Source organism: Myotis nattereri, assembly GCF_964212035.1.
Source record: "Myotis nattereri genome assembly, chromosome: 3".
Lineage (NCBI taxonomy): Eukaryota > Metazoa > Chordata > Mammalia > Chiroptera > Vespertilionidae > Myotis > Myotis nattereri.
In genome coordinates, this window is record NC_138077.1 from 180,543,723 (window position 1) to 180,565,543 (window position 21,821).

The 21,821-nt window shown below is 50.6% G+C and overlaps 2 protein-coding genes across 2 annotated transcripts in view; one reads left to right on the forward strand and one right to left on the reverse strand.

Moving 5' to 3' along the window:
* Nucleotides 1-1,215: 1,215 nt before the first annotated feature.
* On the forward strand, nt 1,216-20,703 carry CC2D1B (coiled-coil and C2 domain containing 1B; the record flags this gene model as incomplete). The annotated part of the gene is made up of 25 exons (XM_081086069.1): nt 1,216-1,281; nt 1,773-1,881; nt 2,270-2,509; nt 3,463-3,566; nt 4,159-4,317; nt 4,698-4,823; nt 4,966-5,125; nt 5,290-5,468; nt 5,607-5,682; nt 5,768-5,869; nt 5,951-6,081; nt 6,281-6,353; nt 6,748-6,884; nt 7,245-7,353; nt 7,438-7,610; nt 8,050-8,175; nt 8,831-8,889; nt 8,969-9,085; nt 9,414-9,487; nt 9,604-9,662; nt 9,845-9,896; nt 10,322-10,421; nt 10,586-10,676; nt 11,771-11,900; nt 18,829-20,703. The coding sequence occupies 24 exons, from the start codon at nt 1,216-1,218 to the stop codon at nt 11,897-11,899; spliced, it is 2,751 nt and encodes a 916-aa protein (XP_080942195.1). The 3' UTR covers nt 11,900; nt 18,829-20,703.
* The window catches only part of ZFYVE9 (zinc finger FYVE-type containing 9), a 127,540-nt gene continuing 122,670 nt past the window's right edge, over nt 16,952-21,821 (reverse strand). Inside the window, exon 19 of the mRNA XM_081087119.1 lies at nt 16,952-17,740. Within this exon, the coding sequence (XP_080943245.1) occupies nt 17,579-17,740 (162 nt within the window). The 3' untranslated portion in view covers nt 16,952-17,578. The remainder of the gene's footprint in view (nt 17,741-21,821) is intronic.

Genomic DNA, 21,821 nt, shown 5'->3' on the forward strand with positions numbered 1-21,821 from the left:
TGTTTCCCTGAGCCGCGCGCTCCGCCCCGCTCGGCGCCGGCCCGCCCCCAGCCCCGCCGCCGAAATCTGACCCCTGAAGTCACCCTGAGGGCCCCCCCACCCCCGCCCCGCCCCGCCCCGGGCGCCCGCAGCCTGTTCACCTCGGAGTCCTGGCGATTCCACCCCGGTCTCCGCCCTCCGGCCGCTTCTCGCCACCCCGCGCCCCGCAGCGCGCCCCGTCGGCCGGGACCCTTGCGGCCGGGACGGTTTGCAGCCTCCGTTCCCGCTGCCTCTTCCCGGCTGCAGCCCGCGGCGGCTCAGAATCAGAACCGCCGGCCCGGTCCCGCCGGCCCTGGCCTCGGGATGCTGCCTGGATTCCACCGGGTGTCGAGGCGTTCACATCGGCCCTGCGCACCTTTGCAGCCGCACTTGTCCACGTCCTGCCGCGCACTCTAGGCTCCAGGAGCCCCGGGTCCTCAGGCTCCTGCGGAGGCCAAGCGGCCTCTCCCCCCAGAGCGACCCTCAGGTCGCGCCCTCGGCGTGGGCTCCTTTCCCAGCGCCCAGCGGACTCAGCGCCGAGCCTGCTCCCTCCGCCGGGGACCGGGCACCCCGCCCTGGAGCGCCCGGGGGTGTGTCCACCCGCGAGGCCGTCTCCCCACGTTCATGTTCCGAGAGGCTGGGGACCATGTCACACTCACTCCTGCCCCCCCGGGGCCGGCGCGGGGCCTCCTGACACGGAGTAGGTGCTGTGGGCGGTCGTGAGGTCTCTGAACCAGGGCGCGGAGTCAGTCCTCTGGACTAGACAGAACCGCCCAAGAGGAATGTTTGTGATGACCAAAGGCCAGTATTTGTGCCGGGCAGTACCCGAGGAACTGGGTTTTTAATTCAGTTCATTTCGATGTAAGTAGCCACGTGTGGCCACGGTGTTTGACAGCCCGGCCTCATACCCGCCGCCCGGCCCGGCCCGGCCCGCAGCCACCCCTGTCTTCCGGCTCCGCCCACTCGGGGTCGCCGTCGGTTTTCGCCCCTCAGCCCGCTGGCGGGGCCCTCCTCCCTCTGCCTCCTAGCGCGGGCTCCGGGGCTGCGCTTTCCGCGATCCTCCTTCATCCTCCGACGTAAACATTGCCTTTTCCTCCTGACCAGCCTGACTCGGGGAGCGCTTTTGGGGAAGGGGCTTACCGGCTGCTCCCGCCTGAGTCTCGTCCGTTCCCCCAGACAGGAGCCTAGGCCGCCAGGATGCCGGGGCCCAGGCCGCGGAAGGGCCCTCAGGCCCGTGGTCAGGGTGTGGCGGCGGCCAAGCAGGTATGTAAATGCCTTCACCCCTGCGCCAGGGGCGGTTCCTCCAGGGCGTGGGCCAACTGGGCCATCGGAGGTGTCACCATTAGCGCAGAGACTTGGAGCCGCGGCTCCTGGAGTTGGCAGGGCCCTTAGGGACACGGCCTGGCCTCCGCCGCACACGTGTGCGGGGTGAGGCCTGAACTCAACCAGGCCCCCTCCTGCCATGGCCGCCTCCTTACAGGCATCTGGAGGCTTCAGGAACCCCCAGTTCATGGGGTACTGATGGGGCCTCGGCACTCTGATGGGTTCATTTAGGGCCATAACGCTGCTTACCAGCCACAGGTGCCAGGGCTTGAGGGCTAATCCGCTGGGAGAGCTTTGCAGCCTTAGGGGTCTGTTCCCTAATCTCTGTTTATTCTGGGCTCAAGTCCTGGGACTTCTTAAAAGAGGCCGGTAAGGAAGGTGTAGGATAAAGGGCATAGACTCAAGTCATATGACCTTATTTTAAATTCTAGTTCTGCCACTTCACAAGGCTGTCTCAGTATCGTCACCAGGCCGACTGTGATAAGGGGCCTCCCTTTGTTTACAGCAGTCAGAGTCATGCAGACAGAAAGGAGAATGCGGGTATTGGGCCGGGGAGGGGAAATGGGAGTTCTTGTTTGATGGGCCACAGTTTCAGTTTTGCAAGATGGAAAGAGTTCTGTGGATGGAGAGTGGTGACAGTAGCACAACAGTGTGACGTACTTAATGCCACTGAGCTGTACACTTTAAAATGGTTATGATAATAGTTTCCAGGTTAGGTGTGTTTTATAATTTTTTTTAAAATAGAACCTACCCCTTAGGATTGTGAGAATTAACTAGGATAAGCACATGGGTGCTGAGTAAATACAGTGCTGTCATTGTTGTAGTAATAATGGCTTTGTGGTCTTACTGTCTTTATAGTCACCAGGGAGTATACTAAGGGGTAATATTGTAGGCCTCAGTTTCCCTTTCTGCACATTGGGCCTCACAGTGAAGGAGCCACTGATCTCTAGGAGCCTGGCTGTGGGGCTGGGCTACATCCTTGACCCCATTGTATGGTTCCTAAGAAATCTTCTCTGCTCTCAGCTGGGGCTCTTTGTGGAGTTCAGCCCTGAGGACATGCTGCTGGGGGTGGAGGAGACTGAAGATGATGAGGACTTGGAGGCTGAGCTGCTGGCCCTCACTGGGGAAGCAGGGACCACAGGCAGGACGCCAGTCCGCAAAGGGAAGGGTAAGTTGTCGGTGCTGGGCTGGACTTGGTGCTGGGACCAGATGGGCTCAAGCAGGTGGTGGAGAGGGTCCTCAAGCTCTGAGGATGCAGCCACATCACCTGGTCGTCCTGCTGCCCAGGTCCCTTCTGCAGCACTCTCACCAAGAGCTCGTCTTGCCCTGCTCACACACCTGTGATGGGGAGCTCACTCCTTCCCTGACTGCCCCCCTTCATGTGGACAGTCAGCAGTATGACTCTCTGGCTGACTCAGGTCTCTACCCTTAGCCCAGCCAGGGCCTGGTATAGAGTGGGGGCTCAGCACAGACTGAATTGGGCACTAACAAGTGCATAGAAGTTGTATCCGATGAATAAGCGGAATCTTCCTGCCTAGCCTGGAAGAGGACAGAGACCTGAAGTCTGGGAGGGTCAGAGGATCTAAATCTTCCTCTTCTCACCAGGAACCCTCAGGGAGGACCTCCCCCAACCCCTGTACCCCTGAGCTGAGGATAATGGGAGGACCATGGCCCTCCATTTTTTCTCAGTCCAAACCTTTGGGGTTAGATGAGCCTGGGTTTCAATCATGGCTCTGCTACTTATAGGATTGCAATTAATAGGAAAATTAATATTGGTAGTTCTCAGTTTACTTCTATAAAAGGGATAATATGACCTATCTTACAGAATTACTGTGAAGCTCAAATGGATGTTAAAAGTCTTTACATACATGAAAGGTGTAGTTAGGAGAAAAGGATGAATGTGTCTGTGAAGAACGATAGCAAAAATGTGGAGAAGGGTCCAGGAAGGTTTCCCTGCGGAGGGTCTTTGGAGCTGGGTCATAATGGAAGAGCAGGAGTTTCCCAGGCGGGACTGGCTGTGGAAAGGCAGGGTTTCCTCCTGGGTGTAGAAATGTAGTCATTGAAGGCTCTCCTTCCCTCTTCATGGGCCTTTGCTGAGGCCCTGACCCTCTGTTTCCCCAGCCCCCTTACCTATGGCCCACATCGAGAAGTTGGCAGCGGACTGTATGCGGGATGTGGAGGAGGAGGAGGAGGAAGAAGGGCTGGAGGACGATACAGACTTGCTGGTACGTCTGCCAAGCTGGTGTCCTGGGCCTGATCAAACTGCAGGGGAGGCTGGGGTTTGCCCCTGTGTGTGCTCTGATGTTGCACAACTGCCCTGCCCTTCTTGGGGCTGTTTCCTGACTATACAGTGTGAGACTAGTTTCCTCTTTTTTTTTTTTTTTAATATATTTTATTAATTTTTTACAGAGAGGAAGGGAGAGGGATAGAGAGTTAGAAACATCGACCAGCTGCCTCCCGCATGCCCCCGACTGGGGATGTGCCCGCACCAAGGTACATGCCCTTGACCGGAATCGAACCCGGGACCCTTCAGTCCGCAGGCCGACGCCCTATCCACTGAGCCAGACCGGTCAGGGCAGAGACTAGTTTCCTTTGATGTCTGGTCTGCACTCTGTACTTGGGGGTTCTCAGACTTGTGGTTTCACTGTTTTCAAGACTCTTCAGTCAGATTGAAGAAGTGTTTTGGTAAAGGGGCCTTGCAGGCACAGTGACTGATGCTGGGAAGTACTGCGGGGAAGAGGGCCCTTTATTTTCAGGTCCTATCACAGTATGTATGGCCATGAGGCTCCCAAGCTCCTGTGACTTGTGTCTCCCCAGACTGAGCTGCAAGAGGTCCTGGGTGCAGATGGGGAAGCTGGGTCCCTGCATGGCAATGAGACAGCCATCATGGGTAGCTCTGAGGATGAGAAGGGACAGGAAAACGTTGAGCCTCCAGTGCAGACACCTCTCCCAACAGCCTCAGCCCCAGCAGCGCAGGTAGGTTCTTAAGGGACCTGACAGCCCTGCGTGCCGTGTGTAACATGCATACAGCATAGCTGCATAGGAAGACGGCAGTAACCCTCGGGCCCTCCCCAGCAGTGCCCCTGCTGAGCAGTGACTGAGCATGAGGGACTCTTTGGCGCCTGGCTGGCCTCACAGGTCTCTGTTCTCCCAGACCATCCTCTGGAGCCCTTCACAGCTGGTCTGGGCCGCTGTGTTTGCCTCTGATGGGGCCTTTTGCCTCCTCCTTGAGGCTTTGAGGAGCTCCTCCTTGAACCCAAGAGCTCTGTTTTCTGGGGCAGCTTTGCTGCAGGGAGGGAGCAGCAAGGGCCTAGCTGGCCCTGGAGTGGCCAGGCCCTGAGCTGGAGTATCTACAGGCTGGAGGGCCTCAGGGGCTGCAGGCTCTGCTGGAAGATCGGATACGCAATTACCGGGAGGCTGCGGCCAGCGCCAAGGAGTCAGGTGAAGCAGCCAAAACCAGGCGCTGTGAGCGTGGCCTAAAGGTAGGGTGTGCCCAGCCAGGGAGCAGGGCTGGGAGGAGTGGGGCTGAGGGCAGCAGGAGGTTGGGCCAGTAGTGGGGGGAGGCCTCCACACTGGCCTGATGGAGGTGAAGGGTCCGGCTGGGTTTCTGTTTCTCTCCCCCAGACCCTAGAGGCGCAGCTGGCTGCTGTGAGGAAAGGCAGGAAGATCAACGAGGAGGAGATCCCACCTCCAGTGGCCTTGGGCAAGAAATCCCCGGCCTCTCAGGAAACAACCAACAGGAGCCCTGATGCAGACCCTCCCGGCCCCCCCACCATGTTGCCAGGTATCAGGAGACACTCACATCCTGTTCTAGTTCCCAAGGTCAGGGCCATGGCCTGCTTCCCATCCCACCAGTCGATGGCCAGAGTCACACCTCCCCCGTGGGTGCCGGCAGCCCAAGGTGTGCACGTTCTTCTTTGACCTGATGGGCTTTTTGTTTCTCCATAGACAGCCCTTCTCAGCCTGAGACAAGCTTGGGCAGCCCCGGCATAGCTGCCCCACCCGGTTCAGACCCAGACCCACAGGCCCTGTTGTTGGCCCGACAAAGAGAGTACAAAGTGGCTGCCCTGAGTGCCAAGCGGGCTGGAGACCTAGACCGCGCCCGAGAGTTCATGAGGATCGGGAAGGTATGACATCTGGCTCAGGGGCCCTCTGTCCAGCCTGTTTCACAGTTGGGGGAAGTGGCCTGCTCATGGTCACACAGCTAGACTGGGCTTGAGATTCCCTGGCTTATGACCACACCTGCTTTGATTACTGCTGTGCAGAGATTTGGTGCCGTCCTGGAGGCCCTGGAGAAGGGGCAGCCTGTGGACCTGAGTGCCATGCCCCCAGCGCCTGAGGGTCAGTATGGGGGTGGTGGAGGGAACCTTCTCAGGCTGGGACTGGCTGGGCACCCCCACCTATACTTCTGCTCTGGGTCCCCCAGACCTGAAGCCCCTCCCACAGGCTTCCAAGGCACCCACAGTCATACCCCCAGCAGTGGAGCGAGTGCAGCCAGTGATGGCCTCTGACACCCCAGCAACCCCAGGTAGGATGGGATGGTGGGACTGTGGAGTGGGGGCTGGGGAGAGGTAGGCAGGGCTGATGCTGTCTCCTTCCTCCTCTCAAGTGGCCCCTGCTGAGCCACAGACGGTGCTGGACGCCCTGCAGCAGAGGCTGGACAAGTACCGTGAGGCAGGCATCCAGGCCCGGGCCAGTGGGGATGAGCGCAAGGCCCGGATGCACGATCGCATTGCCAAGGTGGGCCTGCAGCCTGAAACCCGCCTATGTCGGCCCCTCTCTGGCTGGCTGCTCTCTGCCCTTGCAGCTAGAGTTTCCATCTCTGTCTCTTTCAAGCTGTTGCTGCCCAGGGGCTCTTTTTCCTCCTGGGGCTGCTTTCAGTCTTCCTTTTCGCCTCTGTGGGAGCCTGCAGACAGCTCCTCCCTTCCTTCCCTCGCAGCAATATCAAGATGCCATGCGAGCACACCGAGCAGGACGCAAAGTTGATTTTGCTGAGTTGCCTGTTCCTCCAGGTAAGTGGTTCTTGGCCTAGGGCAGGGGTGGGCCAACTTTTTGACTCGAGGGCCACAATGGGTTCTTAAACTGGACCGGAGGGCCGGAACAAAAGCATGGATGGAGTGTTTGTGTGAACTAATACATGTTAACACTGCTGCTGGTGAAGGAGCGGAGGGGAGAGCAAGAGAACCCTCCGCTCTTTCGGCTCCGCGGGCCGGATAGAACAGCGCCGCGGGCCGTAGTTTTGCCCACAGCTGGCCTAGGGTCACTGTGAAATCTCTGAGGAGGGGAAATGATTCTCCGGTAGGTGCCTCCACCTGTGGGAGCCACCCATCCCAGCCATGCCCCGGAAGACCCAGCTGAGCCCACAGAGGCCACCCCAGCCCTCACGCAGCTCTCTCTCCCCTATAGGATTCCCCCCCATCCCTGGTCTGGAGCCCATCACAGGCACTGAGGCGGATGCAGTAGCAGCTGCTTTAGCAGCTGCCCAGAAACTGGCCTCCTCCGAGGAAACAGCCCCCGCAGAGGAAGATGGGGATGAGGATGAGGTTTGGCTGAGGGCCCAAGACTCCAGGGATGGGGCGGGGGTAGCAAATGAGGGGTAAACGCAGACCCTGTTGTCCATTTTACAGAGAAAAAACTTGGCCAAGGGCACCGAGATAGGCATTGTCAGAGCTGGATTCAAAACGATGTCTTTCTGACTCCAGAGCCCGTGTTCTATCCCTAACACCCTACTGTCTGCTGTCAGGAAGGTTAGCTTAGAGCCCCGGAGGTTCTGTAGGGCCCACAAGGGGAGGCCATTCATCTCAGTTCACACAGCAAGTTAGTGCAGTATTAACAAGAGAGTCCAAGCTGCTGCGGCCGGGTGGGGAGCAGATTCCCTGTGACCTCCTCCTGGGCACCTGCAGGATGAGCCTCAAACCCAGGCCCCAGTATCTAAGAAGCCTCTGGTATCTTCCTCCCGGCCCCTGCCTGAGCCCAAGGCCTCGAGTTCTAAGGAGTCACTGAGTCCCTCTGGTGAGTTGGGGAGAAGAGGGGTGGGGGACTGAAGGCTCTAGTGAAGGGCAGGCATGGCTCTAACCAGCATCGCTCTCCCTTCAGTGCGGGAGCAGTTGGCACTGCTAGAGGCCCGCAAACTGCAATACCAGCGGGCAGCCCTGCAGGCCAAGCGTGGCCAGGACCTGGAACAGGCCAAAGCTCACCTGCGGCTGGCCAAATGCCTCGAGGCTCAGATCATCCAGGTCCGAGCCGGCAGACCTGTGGACCTCGCCAAGGTGAGTCCCTCCTGGTTAAGCAGGACTTCTCAGGCAGAAGAGGCAGGTGGCAGGCTTGACAGCAGGGCTGTGAACCAGGCAGCTGCCTGGATGCCACTGTCTATTGCCATCAGCCATACCTTCCCTGAGGTCCTCCAGCCAACCTGAGAGGTGGGCCTGGGATAGGATGTGGTGACCCCTGGAAAAGCCTTTTGCTTATGCGTCTCGGCCCCATGGCCCCAAGAGAGGCCAGGAAAGGCCAAGTGGGCTGCCAGTGGTCAGAGATGACAAGCCAGTGGGAGGCAGAGCATCTCGGCAGCCTGGGACAGACGGGAGGCAATGAGTTCCCAACACTGGTGGTTAGAAGCTGGGGAACCATTCAGTTTGGGTTCCTGTGTCTGTTGGGCCAGTAGGGGGGTAATCTGACTCTTGGCGCCCGAGGGGCGTGTGACCTTGGCAGGTGCCTTCACCCTTGACGGATGAGGAGGGTGACTTTATCCTCATTCACCATGAGGACCTGCGCCTCTCCCAGAAGGCCGAGGAAGTGTATGCTCAGCTACAAAAAATGCTTCTGGAGCAGCATGAGGTCAGTTGACTGCTGTCCCTCTTCCCTTCAGTGCCCACAGCCTCCCTTTGGGGAAAGGCATGAGGCTCAGACCAGAGAGGCTTGGTTTCAAATTGTGCCTCTTCCACTTACTGGCTGTTGACCTGGCACAAGACACTTCCCCTCTCTGCACCACATTTTCATCTGTAAAATGGGATGATTAATATCCCAGGTGGTTATGAAGTTCAGACAACAGGCTGGAGGGGAAAGTACTTTGAAGATCGGAGGAAGTGTTAGGAGACACATATACATATATGTATATAGGAAAATGGACATAATGCATATTTGCACATATCGATCTGAACTGCTGCCAGCAAGTCTACTTTCTGAAATGATGTTTCTCTTAGGTTTTGCACAAATATTATTGTGATTTATGAGAAAAAAAAAAACACCCAAAAAACCTTAAGATAATATTCTGTAGTAAATAATTTGGGTAATAAAATAGGAGTGTGCTAATTGAATTTTGGGGTGTGGCTATCATCAGGAAAGAAAACAGCAAAAACTTGGGAACTTGGAAAGTGATCTTGGGGAGGGTATGTGTTGGGGGAGGAGAGGGGTGAGACTAGGAGAAGGTTGGAGCTTTCAGAAGTCAGGCCTCTAAAACCAACCTAGACCCACTCTGGGCCTCTGTTTGCAGAAGTGTCTGCTGTTCTCCAAGCAGTTCATGCACCAGGGCAATGTGGCCGAGACTACCCGGTAAATGCAGGGCTGGGCACGTGGGGCAGGGAGCAGAAAAGGGGCCTGTTGAGCTAACGTGTGCACCCGGACCTGTCAGGTTTGAGAAGCTTGCTCAGGACCGCAAGAAGCAGCTTGAGATCCTGCAGCTGGCCCAGGCTCGGGGCCTCGACCCTCCTAGCCACCACTTTGAGTTGAAGACATTCCAGACTGTGAGGTACCAAAGCCTGAGACAATGGCTCCATGTAGGGATGGGCCAAGAGACTGGGAGCCAAGGCTGGGGACTTAGGCCCCTTTAGTAAGAATTCCCGGGCGTGATGCCTGCCTGTGAGGAGCTCAGAGCTGTGGGTGTTTGAGGAAGGAGCTCTAGACCGAGTTCTTCATACCAGCTCTACTGCTCCTAGCCCAGACGAGCTGTGCCTCTATTCCTGCACCCTCTGTTCCTGAGCACTACCTGGCAGGCAGGCAGTCCCTGGAAGGGGGACCCTTTCCCACTGCATGACTTCACTTTGGGCTCTCTCTCTCTCCTGGCTTCCTGGCTATAGGATCTTCTCAGAACTCAACAGCACAGAAATGCATCTGATCATTGTCCGGGGAATGAACCTCCCAGCTCCTCCAGGTAGCCCTAGGGCCACCCTGACTCCAGGAGGCTCTTGCTTAGACACTGTACCCCAGCCAATGGGAGGCACTGGCTCCCCTCCATCTCAGGTGCTGACCCCCATTTCTCCTTTATAGGGGTGACCCCTGATGACTTGGATGCTTTTGTGCGGTTTGAGTTCCACTACCCTAACTCGGTGAGGTTCAGGTAGAGATAGGATCCTCTGAACCCCATCTTCTGTTCGGGGACCTGGTGCTCAATTTCTCCCAGTCCCTGGAAGGTCTGGTTATAGGGAGGGGTTTGAAGATATATAGGCAACTTGGCCCAATAGACCTGTTTTTTCAAGCTGCCCACACTTCTCCCTTCTTACTGCTTTAGGACCAGGCTCAAAAAAGCAAAACAGCTGTGGTGAAGAACACAAACTCTCCAGGTGAGAGCTGCTTTCTCCTCCCTCATTCTCTGATACGTGTATGTGCAACATTTGTGTTTCCAGATCTATTCTCTTATTTGGTACTCAACTTGGGAGACCAAGGCAGGGATTACCACTCCTCTTATGTAGTTGGGGAAACTGAGGCTTGGAGAAAAAGGGACTTGCCTATGGCCTCCAAGCACAAAAGTAGTGGGAATGCAATGGTGACTCCAAATTCCAGGTCCCTCCCATTTGAGCAAAATCTGTCTAAGAGCACAAGAACTGTCCAAGTGGATTTGCAAGGCCAGGACCTAGGCTCTACCACCCTCTGGTGGTAGTCTCACTGAATTACAGGCAGAGTGATCCAGAGGGGCAGTCAGCCCCCAGGCCTGTTACCACCACCTCAGGCAATCCCTGGTAGCCACGTTCCTCTTACTCTCTTGCAGAATTTGATCAGCTCTTCAAATTAAACATCAACCGAAACCACCGGGGCTTCAGAAGGGTGATCCAAAGCAAAGGAATCAAGTTTGAAATCCTCCACAAAGGGTGAGCCCCCTGTCAGTCATAATGCGAGGGAGGGCTGGGAGGAAGGACAGGCTTCCATTGCTGCCATCCCTGCTACTACTCAGTCTTCTGGTGCTGGTCTCAGCCAGCTCGTTCCTGCTTTCCCTGCCCAGTCCAACCCTCTGCTGACCCCCTTGGCTCCCCAGATCCTTCTTCAGAAGTGACAAGCTGGTCGGCACAGCCCACCTGAAACTGGAGCGGCTGGAGAATGAGTGTGAGATCAGAGAGATTTTGGAGGTAGGACCCAGAGATTGCAGAGGTAGGGTGGCAAGTAAAGCCCAACGTTCACTGAGCATCAGTCCATTAAAAACATCCAGAAGTGTGCTGTGCAATAGGTGTTATTCCCATTTTACAGACTGAGATTCCGAGGGTCTGACAAAACTTTATAGCATCACCCTTTTAGAAAGCAGCTATGTTCTTTCCATGACACTCTGGGCCACTCAAGTTCCCAGGGATGGTGGATGGCAGGGCCCGGTCATTGCTGTCACCTTGGCACATACAAACTCCTGGATACGGAAGGACAGAGTTATGGTTGGGCAGTAGTCTGGCAGCTTGACAGAATGAAACAAGCTCTGGACATAAAGTTGATAAGGTATTTTACCATCTGGGACCTGCCACAATGAAGCCAGATTGTTAAGGAATTGGCCCCAGACAGCTCCTTAAGTTTCCATGAACTCATCAGGTTTCACAGGCAGTGACTCCAAGAGCTTGCCTTTGACATGAGGAAACTGAGCTCCAAGGAAGGGTGTCCGCAGCAGCGTGTGGCCGAGACCCTTGCTGGTGCCTTCGTCAGTGGGGCCTTCCCGCTACGGCGCACCCACCTCCCTCCACCCCCTTTCCTGGGGTTTTATTAAGGGCTCTGTATTGGCCACATTGGTGGTTAGGCTTCTCGAGGCTGCAGCACTCACTGCTTTGCACACCAGCTTCCCCCTTCCTGCCCAGGAGGGAGGCAGCATGGGGGGTAGAAAGGAACCCCTGGCCTGGGTTCTAGTCCTGGCCTTGCCACACTGGCTGTGTAATAGAACATCCACTCTGGGCCATCTGTCTGGGCTGTGGTTATTCAGGCTGCACCTTTAAGCCAGAGAATTTCTCCCAGGAGTTTCCATGGGGAAACTGAGTGAGAACTCTTACTTGGATTGACATATTCTGGTGAGACTTACCTGTGAGGTGGGCAGCTCTCTGGACCCACCACCAGGGTTGTCATGAAGTAGAGACTCCTATGTTGATACCACAGAATGTTTTAGCTCCTCATTCTTTACTTGTGAGCAAAGGGAGCTGCCTGCTCCCAGCCTGTCCCCATCAGTTACCATCTCCCTCTCTGTGATCCTCAGGTCCTGGATGGAAGGAAGCCCACTGGGGGCAAGCTGGAGGTGAAGGTGAGGCTGCGGGAGCCTCTGAGTGGCCAGGACATACAGATGGTCACCGAGAACTGGCTGGTCTTGGAGCCTAGGGGCCTGTGAGGTGGGCAGCTCTCTGGACGCTCAGAACCTCCACCCCTGCTCTGTCCAGGCCCACAGGGCACTTCCAGTACGCAGCTCCTATGGGGGAGAAAGCCTCAGAAGTTCTCATCTGTGAGGATGATCAAAAGGCAAAACTGTTGTGTAGGGCTTGGCCTGAGTTTCTTAGGATCCTCAGTAGACCCTGGGAGGGAAGTTAAACCCAGGTCTGTTTTCAGGAAAACCTTTCTAAACTCTATGTGTGTATTCATTGCAGTTTAGACTTACTTCCTATGCTTTGTGCCTGTGCTTCAGACAGTCAACGCTGGGAGAGGAATCAGGCCAGGCTGTGTGCAGAAGCATACTTTTCCCAGCTTTGCTGGCTATAGAAGCCTTTGTGCATAAGGGAGCTACATGCTGCTACACAAACACCAAAGACCTGTACGTACGTGCATTACTGACCACGGCCTGGTCCCCCCTGTTGCTGGCTCCTTCCTAGGCCTCCACACCAAAGCAGGCTGGATTCCAGGAGGCTGCTTCCCCTTCCCTCTGGGCAAAAGCAAGGAAAGCCTCATTGCTCTGTGCCATGGGGTCTTGCAGCCCCTGAACCCCTGTGTAGCAACTGTGCAGCTTACCCCAGCCTCTAGTTGCAACATTTCTGAATGTGCCTTTAAAAGCTCTATCTGTAAAGGATGGGAGAACCTGAAATTGGAAACGCCCCTGCTTGGGGTAGGGCAGGTTCCGTGACTCGGTGTCAGTGGTGGCCTGGGCCACAGCTCGGTTTACGCCTGTCTGCCTGTGCCTTGTTTCCTGACAGCTGCTGCACTACTCCCCACGCTCTCGGTGGAGGAAGGAAGTGATGTTTTGGACTATATGGTGGGAAGTAGGCAAGGCTGTATCTTGGGTTTGGTCTGTGCACCTAACACAAAAAGACTGCTAACTGGGGGGGGAATGACACAAAAATGTAACTTTTTAAGAAACTATGTCTAATTCACTTATAGGGTTTTATGCCCTACACGCAGAGTAACCATCAAAATCCTAAACAAAAGTCCTATCACTTTTTAAAAGCCCAAGTAGCAGTAACATTTAATTGACAGAAACTGCTGCTGTGGCTTTCTCCTTTGAGAGAGGGCAGAGGAAGCCTTGCCTCTTTGGCTGATCACCGAGGGAAATCCCTTAATTCTCCCCAAGAAATTCTCCTTTGGCTTTGTTTTTCTGAATGGATGGAGACGGAGGGATTTGTAGTTGCAATAGGTTTAATATTCAAAACTGCAGTATTCTACATTTCTTAGAAATAAACTTTAATATCCCATTCCCTCTCCCCACACCCATATTTTAGCATTAGCTTAAGTTGTACAGAGCATTCCTTGAGGTCATCTTTTAAAGGCTCTAAGTGAAGCAGATACATGCAGCTTACTGGTCACCACAGCACTGCGTAAGCTCAGCTCAGGGATTGAGTGTTTGTCTGTGTGTCTTTTTCTGACGTAGGGCCGGACCGTGCTTTCCTGCCCTTAGTAGCAAATCTTTTAGAGGGAACAGCAGGAAGGACGGACAGACGACTTCTTTCCAAGAGCTTTCTGACCAGACTGAACTTGGCCATCAGAGTAAACTACCAAAATTTCTACAGATGTGAGATTTAACATTTGTAGTTACATCTGTGTGTCAAAGCAGCAGCGATCTAGAATGAAAAGAAGGGTTGTGAGCCTTCCTAAGATGGCCCAGAGCAAAGAAGGGTTTGCACCGCAACCAGTGCTTACTAAGAGGGCAAGGACAGCTGTGGTTACCCTCAGAGGCTCCAACCACCTTCGGATTCCTGACCTCAGGCCTCCACCGGAAACGCCCCGTTGCAGTTTGTAGGAAGTGTTCTGTGCCTCACAGGTTTCCCTTTGCAGCTTGGTCAGTTCTCTGTCTCCTTCCCTGCTCTTTGCTTTTGAAAAACAAAACCTCCAGGCTGAGGGAGGCAAGACAAAGCACCCACTGGACTTGGAGACTGAGGCTCCTTCTGAAAGGGCCTTTGTTGCAGCCAAGGCATGCAGGGTCACTGGGAGTGGGAGGAGCCTGCCCAGCCTCGTCTTATCCTGAGACTTGTCCAAATGCAGCAACCGAACAGATTAGTGATTCGGGGGCAGAGAAGCTGCCATGACACAAATTATTTTTAAATTGTAAATTCCCTCTTTAATCTATTGCAAGGCATACTTTCTTCTGAATTAGTGAACTGAACAAAATACAGAAGAAATTTTTCTTAGGAAGTCTTGCTCACAAAGGCAAACTATTTTGTGACTTTAACATTATTTTCCTTTCTTATGCCACCATTGTTGAGAGCTTGTTTTCTGAATTTTGTGGGTAGTTCTCAAAGATCTTGCCCCTTAAATAGGCAGCTCCATTTAAGATGAAACCGTGGGACTGAGGCTGGTGGAGCCAGGGAGTTTGTGCCTGGTCCAGCTCCGAGAATCTTCCCACGGACCCTTCCCATGTCCTCAGCTTCCCAAACTCCAGAGTGGGCATCATTCCTGCTCCACTCCTTAGCCTTTCAGGCTACGTGTACAATTCCTAAAATTCCCATTACTGTTTAAATTATTTTAACATTACTATTAAAATAGAACTTAATATAAAAAGTGTCCAGCAGATTGCTTGATTATTGCATGAAATGCATTAAATGCATAAATTGCTCCCCTGATGACTAATTATGACAGAAGTAAATTTAGTTGGAAATGGTGGGCCCACCAGCATTCAGGAACCACTGGATGAGGGAAGATATTAGATGGGAACTTACACAAGGTAACGTCCTAGCTTTCTAAAGCCCAGTAGGTGCTCAGAAAGTTTGATAAAAATAAATGGAGAAATACCTTGTCTAGCATTTAGTAAGAATGCAATAATTTTTAAAATTTAATGTTACCATAATGGCAATCCTATCCCTCTTCAGTTTATAAGGATCTCTATATGCCCATCTTTAAGTTTTATGTTCTAGAAAAATTTGACATATTTAGAAATGTGGTATTTCAGCCCTCTACTTTATATACCTCTTACAATATACAGTGTATAATACAGAGATAAAACAATTGGGAGGGGGGGTAAACTAGCCTTGGCTCTATTATGCCCCATTCCACGAGATATTTTATGCAAATTGAGAATGGACCTGACTCTGCAGGACAAGAGTCTGTCCTCAGTGGAAGAATTTAAAAGCTAGCACTGATCCAGAAGAAATACATACAATTGCAAGGTATATTTAACTGAACAGGAGGAAAGATAAATTTCTGTGGGGGAAAAATGGGACCAGAATTTGTAGAAGCTCTAAACTTCCAAGGTATATTTAGACCAAGTTGGATGTTACACCTCAAATCCCTGCCCTATGAAATATTCCTACCAGGTTTTAGAGGGATGTGTGGTCCCAAGGCTCAGTGCATGCTGGTATTCTTTGGGCGGCATCTATGCTTTTCCCTTAGAAGCTCTGGGTGCCTCTGAGTCTGGGAAAAGGATACAATCACGGTACTCTGCAGCCACCACCAGCAAAGCTTTATGGAGAGAGAGTACAGAATGTGGATCCACCACCACCGCCATGGAGAAGGGATAAACAGGTGGACATACTTCCAAGTGAGGGCCAGGTTGTGGGCTGCCTAAACATAGCTCCACCGCCTTTAATTGCCAAGTGCTAAGCCCAGCGCTAACCACTGGGAAGCAGCCTCTCACTTCCCAGAGGCCTGCATTAGCTTCCAGAGGATTCTTGGAGCTGTGCTTATAGCAGAGGGACTGTCTGCTGCTTGGCCTGGGCTTTTAGAAGATGACAGTGATAAGAGTGAGTTACCTTAGAGCCGTGTTTTTCAAACTTTAGGTCGTGAAATCCATTAGGTCTGTGACCAAAATAAATTTTAATGAAAAAGAAAGTACTTGACTCTATCACATATATCATGGATAAAACAAACCTTGGTTTCCAATACCTCTAAAAGAAACCATGGCTGATTCAAAGGCTGGGGCAATCTAAGCACTAGATGAGTGTGGAGAATCTTGTTAGGCCAGAAAGCAAAGTGTTAAAAAAAAAAAAATGATAGAAGCATTTCACAAGGATGGGGGAGCTACCCTGAAGGCATGCTCTATGGCCAAAGCTGAGCTATTTGAGTACCCAACTAATGGGTTAGAACCATTCAAAATGGAATCCACAAGTCCACAATGAAAATTAAATGAATAGTAAATAGGAGGAAGAGCTTTTACTTATAATGACCAAGTGCAACTGGTAAAGGTGGAGGGAGTGCTGGAATTGAAAAATCTGTAGCCATCATGTAAAAGATTAGTTCAGATAAGAAACATCCGTGGATGCTAAATCTTAGGGAAATTTTGATGAGCAAGATATTTGCATGATCTGAAAGTGTCTGTACACATTGGTTATTCATTCCAAGGGGGGAAATACTAGAGAAATTGGACAACACTGAACAGGTGATCAAAATTTACCCTCATCAAGGGTGTGCAGGCGGCTATATAACAAGCACACATCACTTAGGATTCTGGCCAGAATGCATAAATTGATTCTAATTGTGGAAAGATACCAATCAAATTTTTAAAATGAGGTGAGGGAATATACTCACCAAAAGTATGGAGGACATAAAAGATACAGGTGGGTCAGTAAAGCTATTTGCCTTGTCTGATCCCAGGCTAGAAGCTTTACAGGAGGGGGAAAGCCGTGCGGGACACTACTGGACGGATGCTCGAGTCAAGTAGCTGGTGTATCAATGTTAAATTGACTAAAGTTGTTAACTGTCCTGCTGCCATGGAAGAGAGTGTCTTTAATTTTAGGAAATAAGCATTGAAGTATTTAGGGGTAATGAGCTATTAGCTATGCAACTTACTCTCAAATGTCTCCATTTTTTTGTGGAGAAACACTGATAATGCAAATGAGCAAAGTGTTAACGTGAACAATAGGTGAATCTAGGTAAAGCGTACATAGGGTTTTTTTGTACTTGCAACTTTCTTGGAAGTTTAAATTATTTCTCAATAAAATGTTTTTAAAAATACAGCTAGTGTACATTATAACTAAAAATGCCTTGAGTATATTGTCAGCTTTCACAGAAAGGCCCAATTCAGTACCTGCCAATCAGTGGGGCAGATCTTGAGCAATCCTCAACTCGGCTCTGCTATCCAATCACCTCATTTACACTGAGGTGCCCTTCCTTGGCTAGCAGAGTAATAATCCGTTGGGTAATCTGGTAAAAACAAACAAAAACGTAAGTGTGACTTCTACTTGTTACTGTGATGTAAATGGAACAAGATCAGTGTGTGATCCTTTTTGTATCAATTCTGTACAAAAAGTACAAGACTGATGCTTCATATTTTATTTCCTCTCTGCCCTCCCACCCCACCCTTGGTGATGGTTGTACCCATTTGAGCATTTTTGAGCACAAGGCCATAAATAAGTCTTAAAACAGGAGCAGAATTCTTGTTTAAACAGGAACAGAAGGGGATTTAGCTTCAAGGATAATGTAACGGTGGTGCAGTAATAGAAGCTGCCCAGATCTGGTGGACAATGCATAGAAGACTTAGAATTAATGGAACATCTGTCCCCCCAGCCACCGTAATCCCCCAAACCCCACTCCCACCCCACCCCCAATTAATAGTGTTAACAAAAGCTTAATCTTCCAGTTCTAAAGTGCAAATGACTTGGTATGACTGCTGTTGCAACAGGTCTGAACAGGAAAAAAACATGAAGTCCTCTGTCTATGCGATGTTTTCCAGAATATAAAAGATGAGTTCCATGACGATGGGGCCCTCACTGAGCTGGCAGGCCCCTCCATGGATCACTGGCACCAAAGCGCTGTCCAGGTCATTCATGTACTGCGAGGGAAGGGGCTGGCCATTGCTCCCTGCTTGATAGCCAACCTATACCACAGAGAGAAGGACGACAGGTTACTGGATAGAGCAGCTCCCTCCAGAGAGCTGAGGGCCAAGGAGGCTGAGCAGGAAGGAAATGGGCTTCCTGGCCATGGGCTGGACACACAGCAGTTAACACAAACTTCTCTTCCCTAAACTGTCATTTTTCATCCTGTCATTTACTCATCCTGACCCTAACACGTGGTAGCTGTGAAACCTTGGTCTCTTAAGACACTTAACCTGTTAAGGTCTTAGTTCCCCCAGAAGGGACTGAGGTGTTACGGAGAGGCACAGAATGTCAGAAATAAAACCCAAGCCTATAGCTGTGAAAATTAAAATGAGAACTATACTGATTATAACTCCCTAGCACAGGAGGAACTGAACACTTGTTCTGTCAACCACTGGGCCCCACACCATATTTTGAGCATCTACTAACACACAGATTCAAAGATGAATGGAACAGGGCCCTGGCCATCAAGAGGCCCACTCATCAGTGAAAAATTATTTTTTAATTGTTTTATGTGAAGTAACTCCAGCCGGTACCATTCAACAAAGAACCATGATACCTCATTTAAATTACTCTGCTATGCTTGGTATAGCATGGGGAAAGACCTTAAGTAGAAAACACACACTTCTTGATTGATGACTAGTTAGGAAATGGAGCCAGATCCATAAGCGTCCACATTTTCCCTAATGATAACAGCATCAAACAGGAACACTGGGACATGTCTCAGGGATCCAAAATCCAAAAGAAATGTACAGGCATACCTCATCCTATTGTGCTTTGCTTTACTGTGCTTTGTAGATACTGAATTTTTTAAAAATTGAAGGACTGTGGCAACACTGCATCGAGCAAGTCTATCAAGCACCATTTGCTCACCTTCTGTCTCTGTCCCATTTTGGTAATCCTAGAAATATTTCAAACTTTATTACATTTGTTATGGTGATCTTCGATCAGTGATCTTTGATGTTGCTTTGTAATTATTTAGGGGTGCCACAAACTGTACACACATAGGACTACGAATTTAACCAATAAATGTGTATGTTCTGACGGCTACAATGACTGGCCATTACCCCATCTCTCTTCCTCTCCTCAGGCCTCCCTAGAGACACAACAATATTCAAATTAGGCCAATTAATAACCCTACAATGCCTTCTAAATGTTCAAGTAAAGGGAAGAGTCTCATATCTCTCACTTTAAACCAAAAGCTAGAAATGAACCAGTGAAGAAAGCACATTCAAAGCTCAGAGAGGCTAACAGCTAGGCCTCTTGCACCATACAGCGAAGTTAATGCAAAGGAAAAGTTCTTGAAGAAAATTAAAAATGCTATGCCAGTGAATACCAATGCTTATTGCTGATATGGAGAAAGTTTTAATGATCTGGATCAGGGGTGGGCAAACTTTTTGACTCGAGGGCCACAATGGGTTCTTAAACTGGACCGGAGGCCGGAACAAAAGCATGGATGGAGTGTTTGTGTGAACTAATATAAATTCAAAGTAAACATCATTACATAAAAGGGTACGGTCATTTTTTTTTTTTTAGTTTTATTCATTTCAAACGGGCTGGATCCAGCCCGCGGGCCATAGTTTGCCCACGGCTGATCTGGATAGAAGATCAAACCAGGCACAACGTTCCCTCAAGCCAAAGCCTAATCCAGAGCAAGGCCCCATTCTTCAATTCTACGGCAGCTGAGAGAGGCAAGGAAGCAGCAAAAAAAAATTGGAAGCTAACGGGTTGGTTTATGAGGTTTACAGAAAAGAAGCTATCTCCATAACAAAGTTCAAGGTGAAGCAGCAAGAGCTGTTGCTAATTATCCAGAAGATCTAGCTAAGATAATGAGTGAAGGTGGCTACATTAAATGGAGCAAACAGCCTGATATTGGAAGAACATGCCATCTGGGGCTTCCATAGCTCGAGAGAAGTCACTGCCTGGCTTCAAAGGGCAGGGCCATGCAGCTGGTGACTTTAAGTTGAAGCTAGTGCCCATTTACCACTCCAAAAATCCTAGGGTCCTTAACAATTATGCTAAAACTTTGCCTGTGGAACAACAAAGCCTGGATAACAATATATCTGTTTACAACATAGTTTACTGAGTATTTTAAGCCTACTGTCTAGACCTACTACTCAGAAAGACTCCTTTTAAAATATTACTGTTCACTGACATGTATCTGGTCACCCAAGAGCTCTGATGGCTGTACAATGGGTTAATGTTTTAATGTCTGCTAATGCATCCATTATTGGTCAAGAAGTAATTTAGACTTTCAAGTCTTACTTTTTAAGAAATACATTTTGTATCTGCCATAGATAAGAGACTGTTTTGATGGATCTGGACAAAGGAAATTGAAAATCTTCTGGAAAGAATTCACCATTCCAGGTGCCATTAAGAACATTTGTGATTCATGGAAACAGGTCAGAATATCAACATTAACATGTGTTTGGAAAAAGTTGGTTCCAACCCTCATGCATGACTTTGAGGAATTTAGTGGGGGAAATAACTGCAGATGTGGTGGAAACAGCAAGAGACCTGGCATTAGAAGCGGTGCCTGAAGGCGTGACTGAACTGTTGCAATTTCATGATAAAACTTTAATGGATGAGGAGCTGCTTCTTATGCAAAGAAAGTCATCTGTCCCTGGTGTGAAAACTTGAAAGGCAACAAAGGATTTGGAGTATTTCATAAACTTAGTTGATGAAGCAGTGACAGGGTCTGACAGGGCAGACTCCAATTCTGAAAGTAGTTCTGTGGGTAAAACGCTATCAAAGAGCATCACACGTCACAGAGAAATCGTTCGTGAAAGGAAGTCCATCCTCAGCTCCATTATTATCTTATTTTAAGAAACTGCCACAGCCCACCGATCTTCAGCAGCCCCTCCCTGAACAGTCAGTAGCCATCAGCACTGAGTCAAGACCCTCCCCCAGCAAAAAGATTATGACTCACTGAAAGCTAGAATTTTTTATCAATAAAGTATTTTTTAAATATATTTTTTATTGATTTCAGAGGAAGGGAGAGAGAGAAACATCAATGATGAGAGAGAACCACTGATCAGCTGCCTCCTGCACACCCCCTACTGGGGATCAAGCCTGCAACCCGGGCCTGTGCCCTTGACCGGAATCAAACCCGAGACCTTTCAGTCCTCAGGCTGACACTCTATCCACTGGGCCAAACCAGCCAGGGCAATAAAGTACTTTTTAAGTAAGGTGTGCACATTGATTTTAGACATATTACTACTGAACACTTAACAGACTACAGTACAGTGTAAATGTAACTTCTGTATGCACTGGGAAACCCAAAAGTTCATGTGACTCACTTTACTGCAATATTCACTTACTGCTGTGGTCTGGAGTGGAACCCACAATATATCTGAGGTATATCTTGTAGAGAGATTAGATGCTAGGCCATGGGAGAGAGGCAATGGGATGAGGGACTGGGGGAGAGTGGGGGCACATGTGCTAAGAATGGATTATTGCTGCCTGGCTGCCATGGCTCAGTGGTTGAGTGTCAACCTATGAACCAGGAGATCACAGTTCTATTCCCAGTCAAGGCACATGCCTGGGCTGTGAGCTCTATCCCCAGTGGGGGGGCATGCAGGAGGCAGCCAATCAATGATTCTCCATCATTGATGTTTGTATCTCTCCCTCTCCGAAATCAATAAAAAAAAAAATTTTAAAGTGGATTATTGCTACTAACAGCACCAAAAAATCTGAGTAAGAAAGGGAGAGAAGCTTGACTATAGGAGACGTGAGCTGACAGGGAATGAGGAAATAGCTCAAGTCCCATCTACTAACAAACATGGAAATGTTCGCAGTAAGAAAACCGGAAGGAGTGGGAGCTGCAGCGGCCAGTCAGCAGAGGCCTGCTGTGGTCAACAGGACAAAGGACCGCTGGGCCCCGCTCTCCAAGGGCAGAACGACTCCTGGAGGGTGGGACTGAGGCGTCTCGATGGGCAGCGTCGCTATCGTTCACACACCCTGCTCCTAACCCCAAAAAGAAAACCAAGTCCCTGGAACACTTTCAGGTGAGGAAGCCAAAGTGCAGATGACTCAGAGTCTGATCAAACAGCACAGCAAGGTGTAGTTTTAATAGAGGGAAGG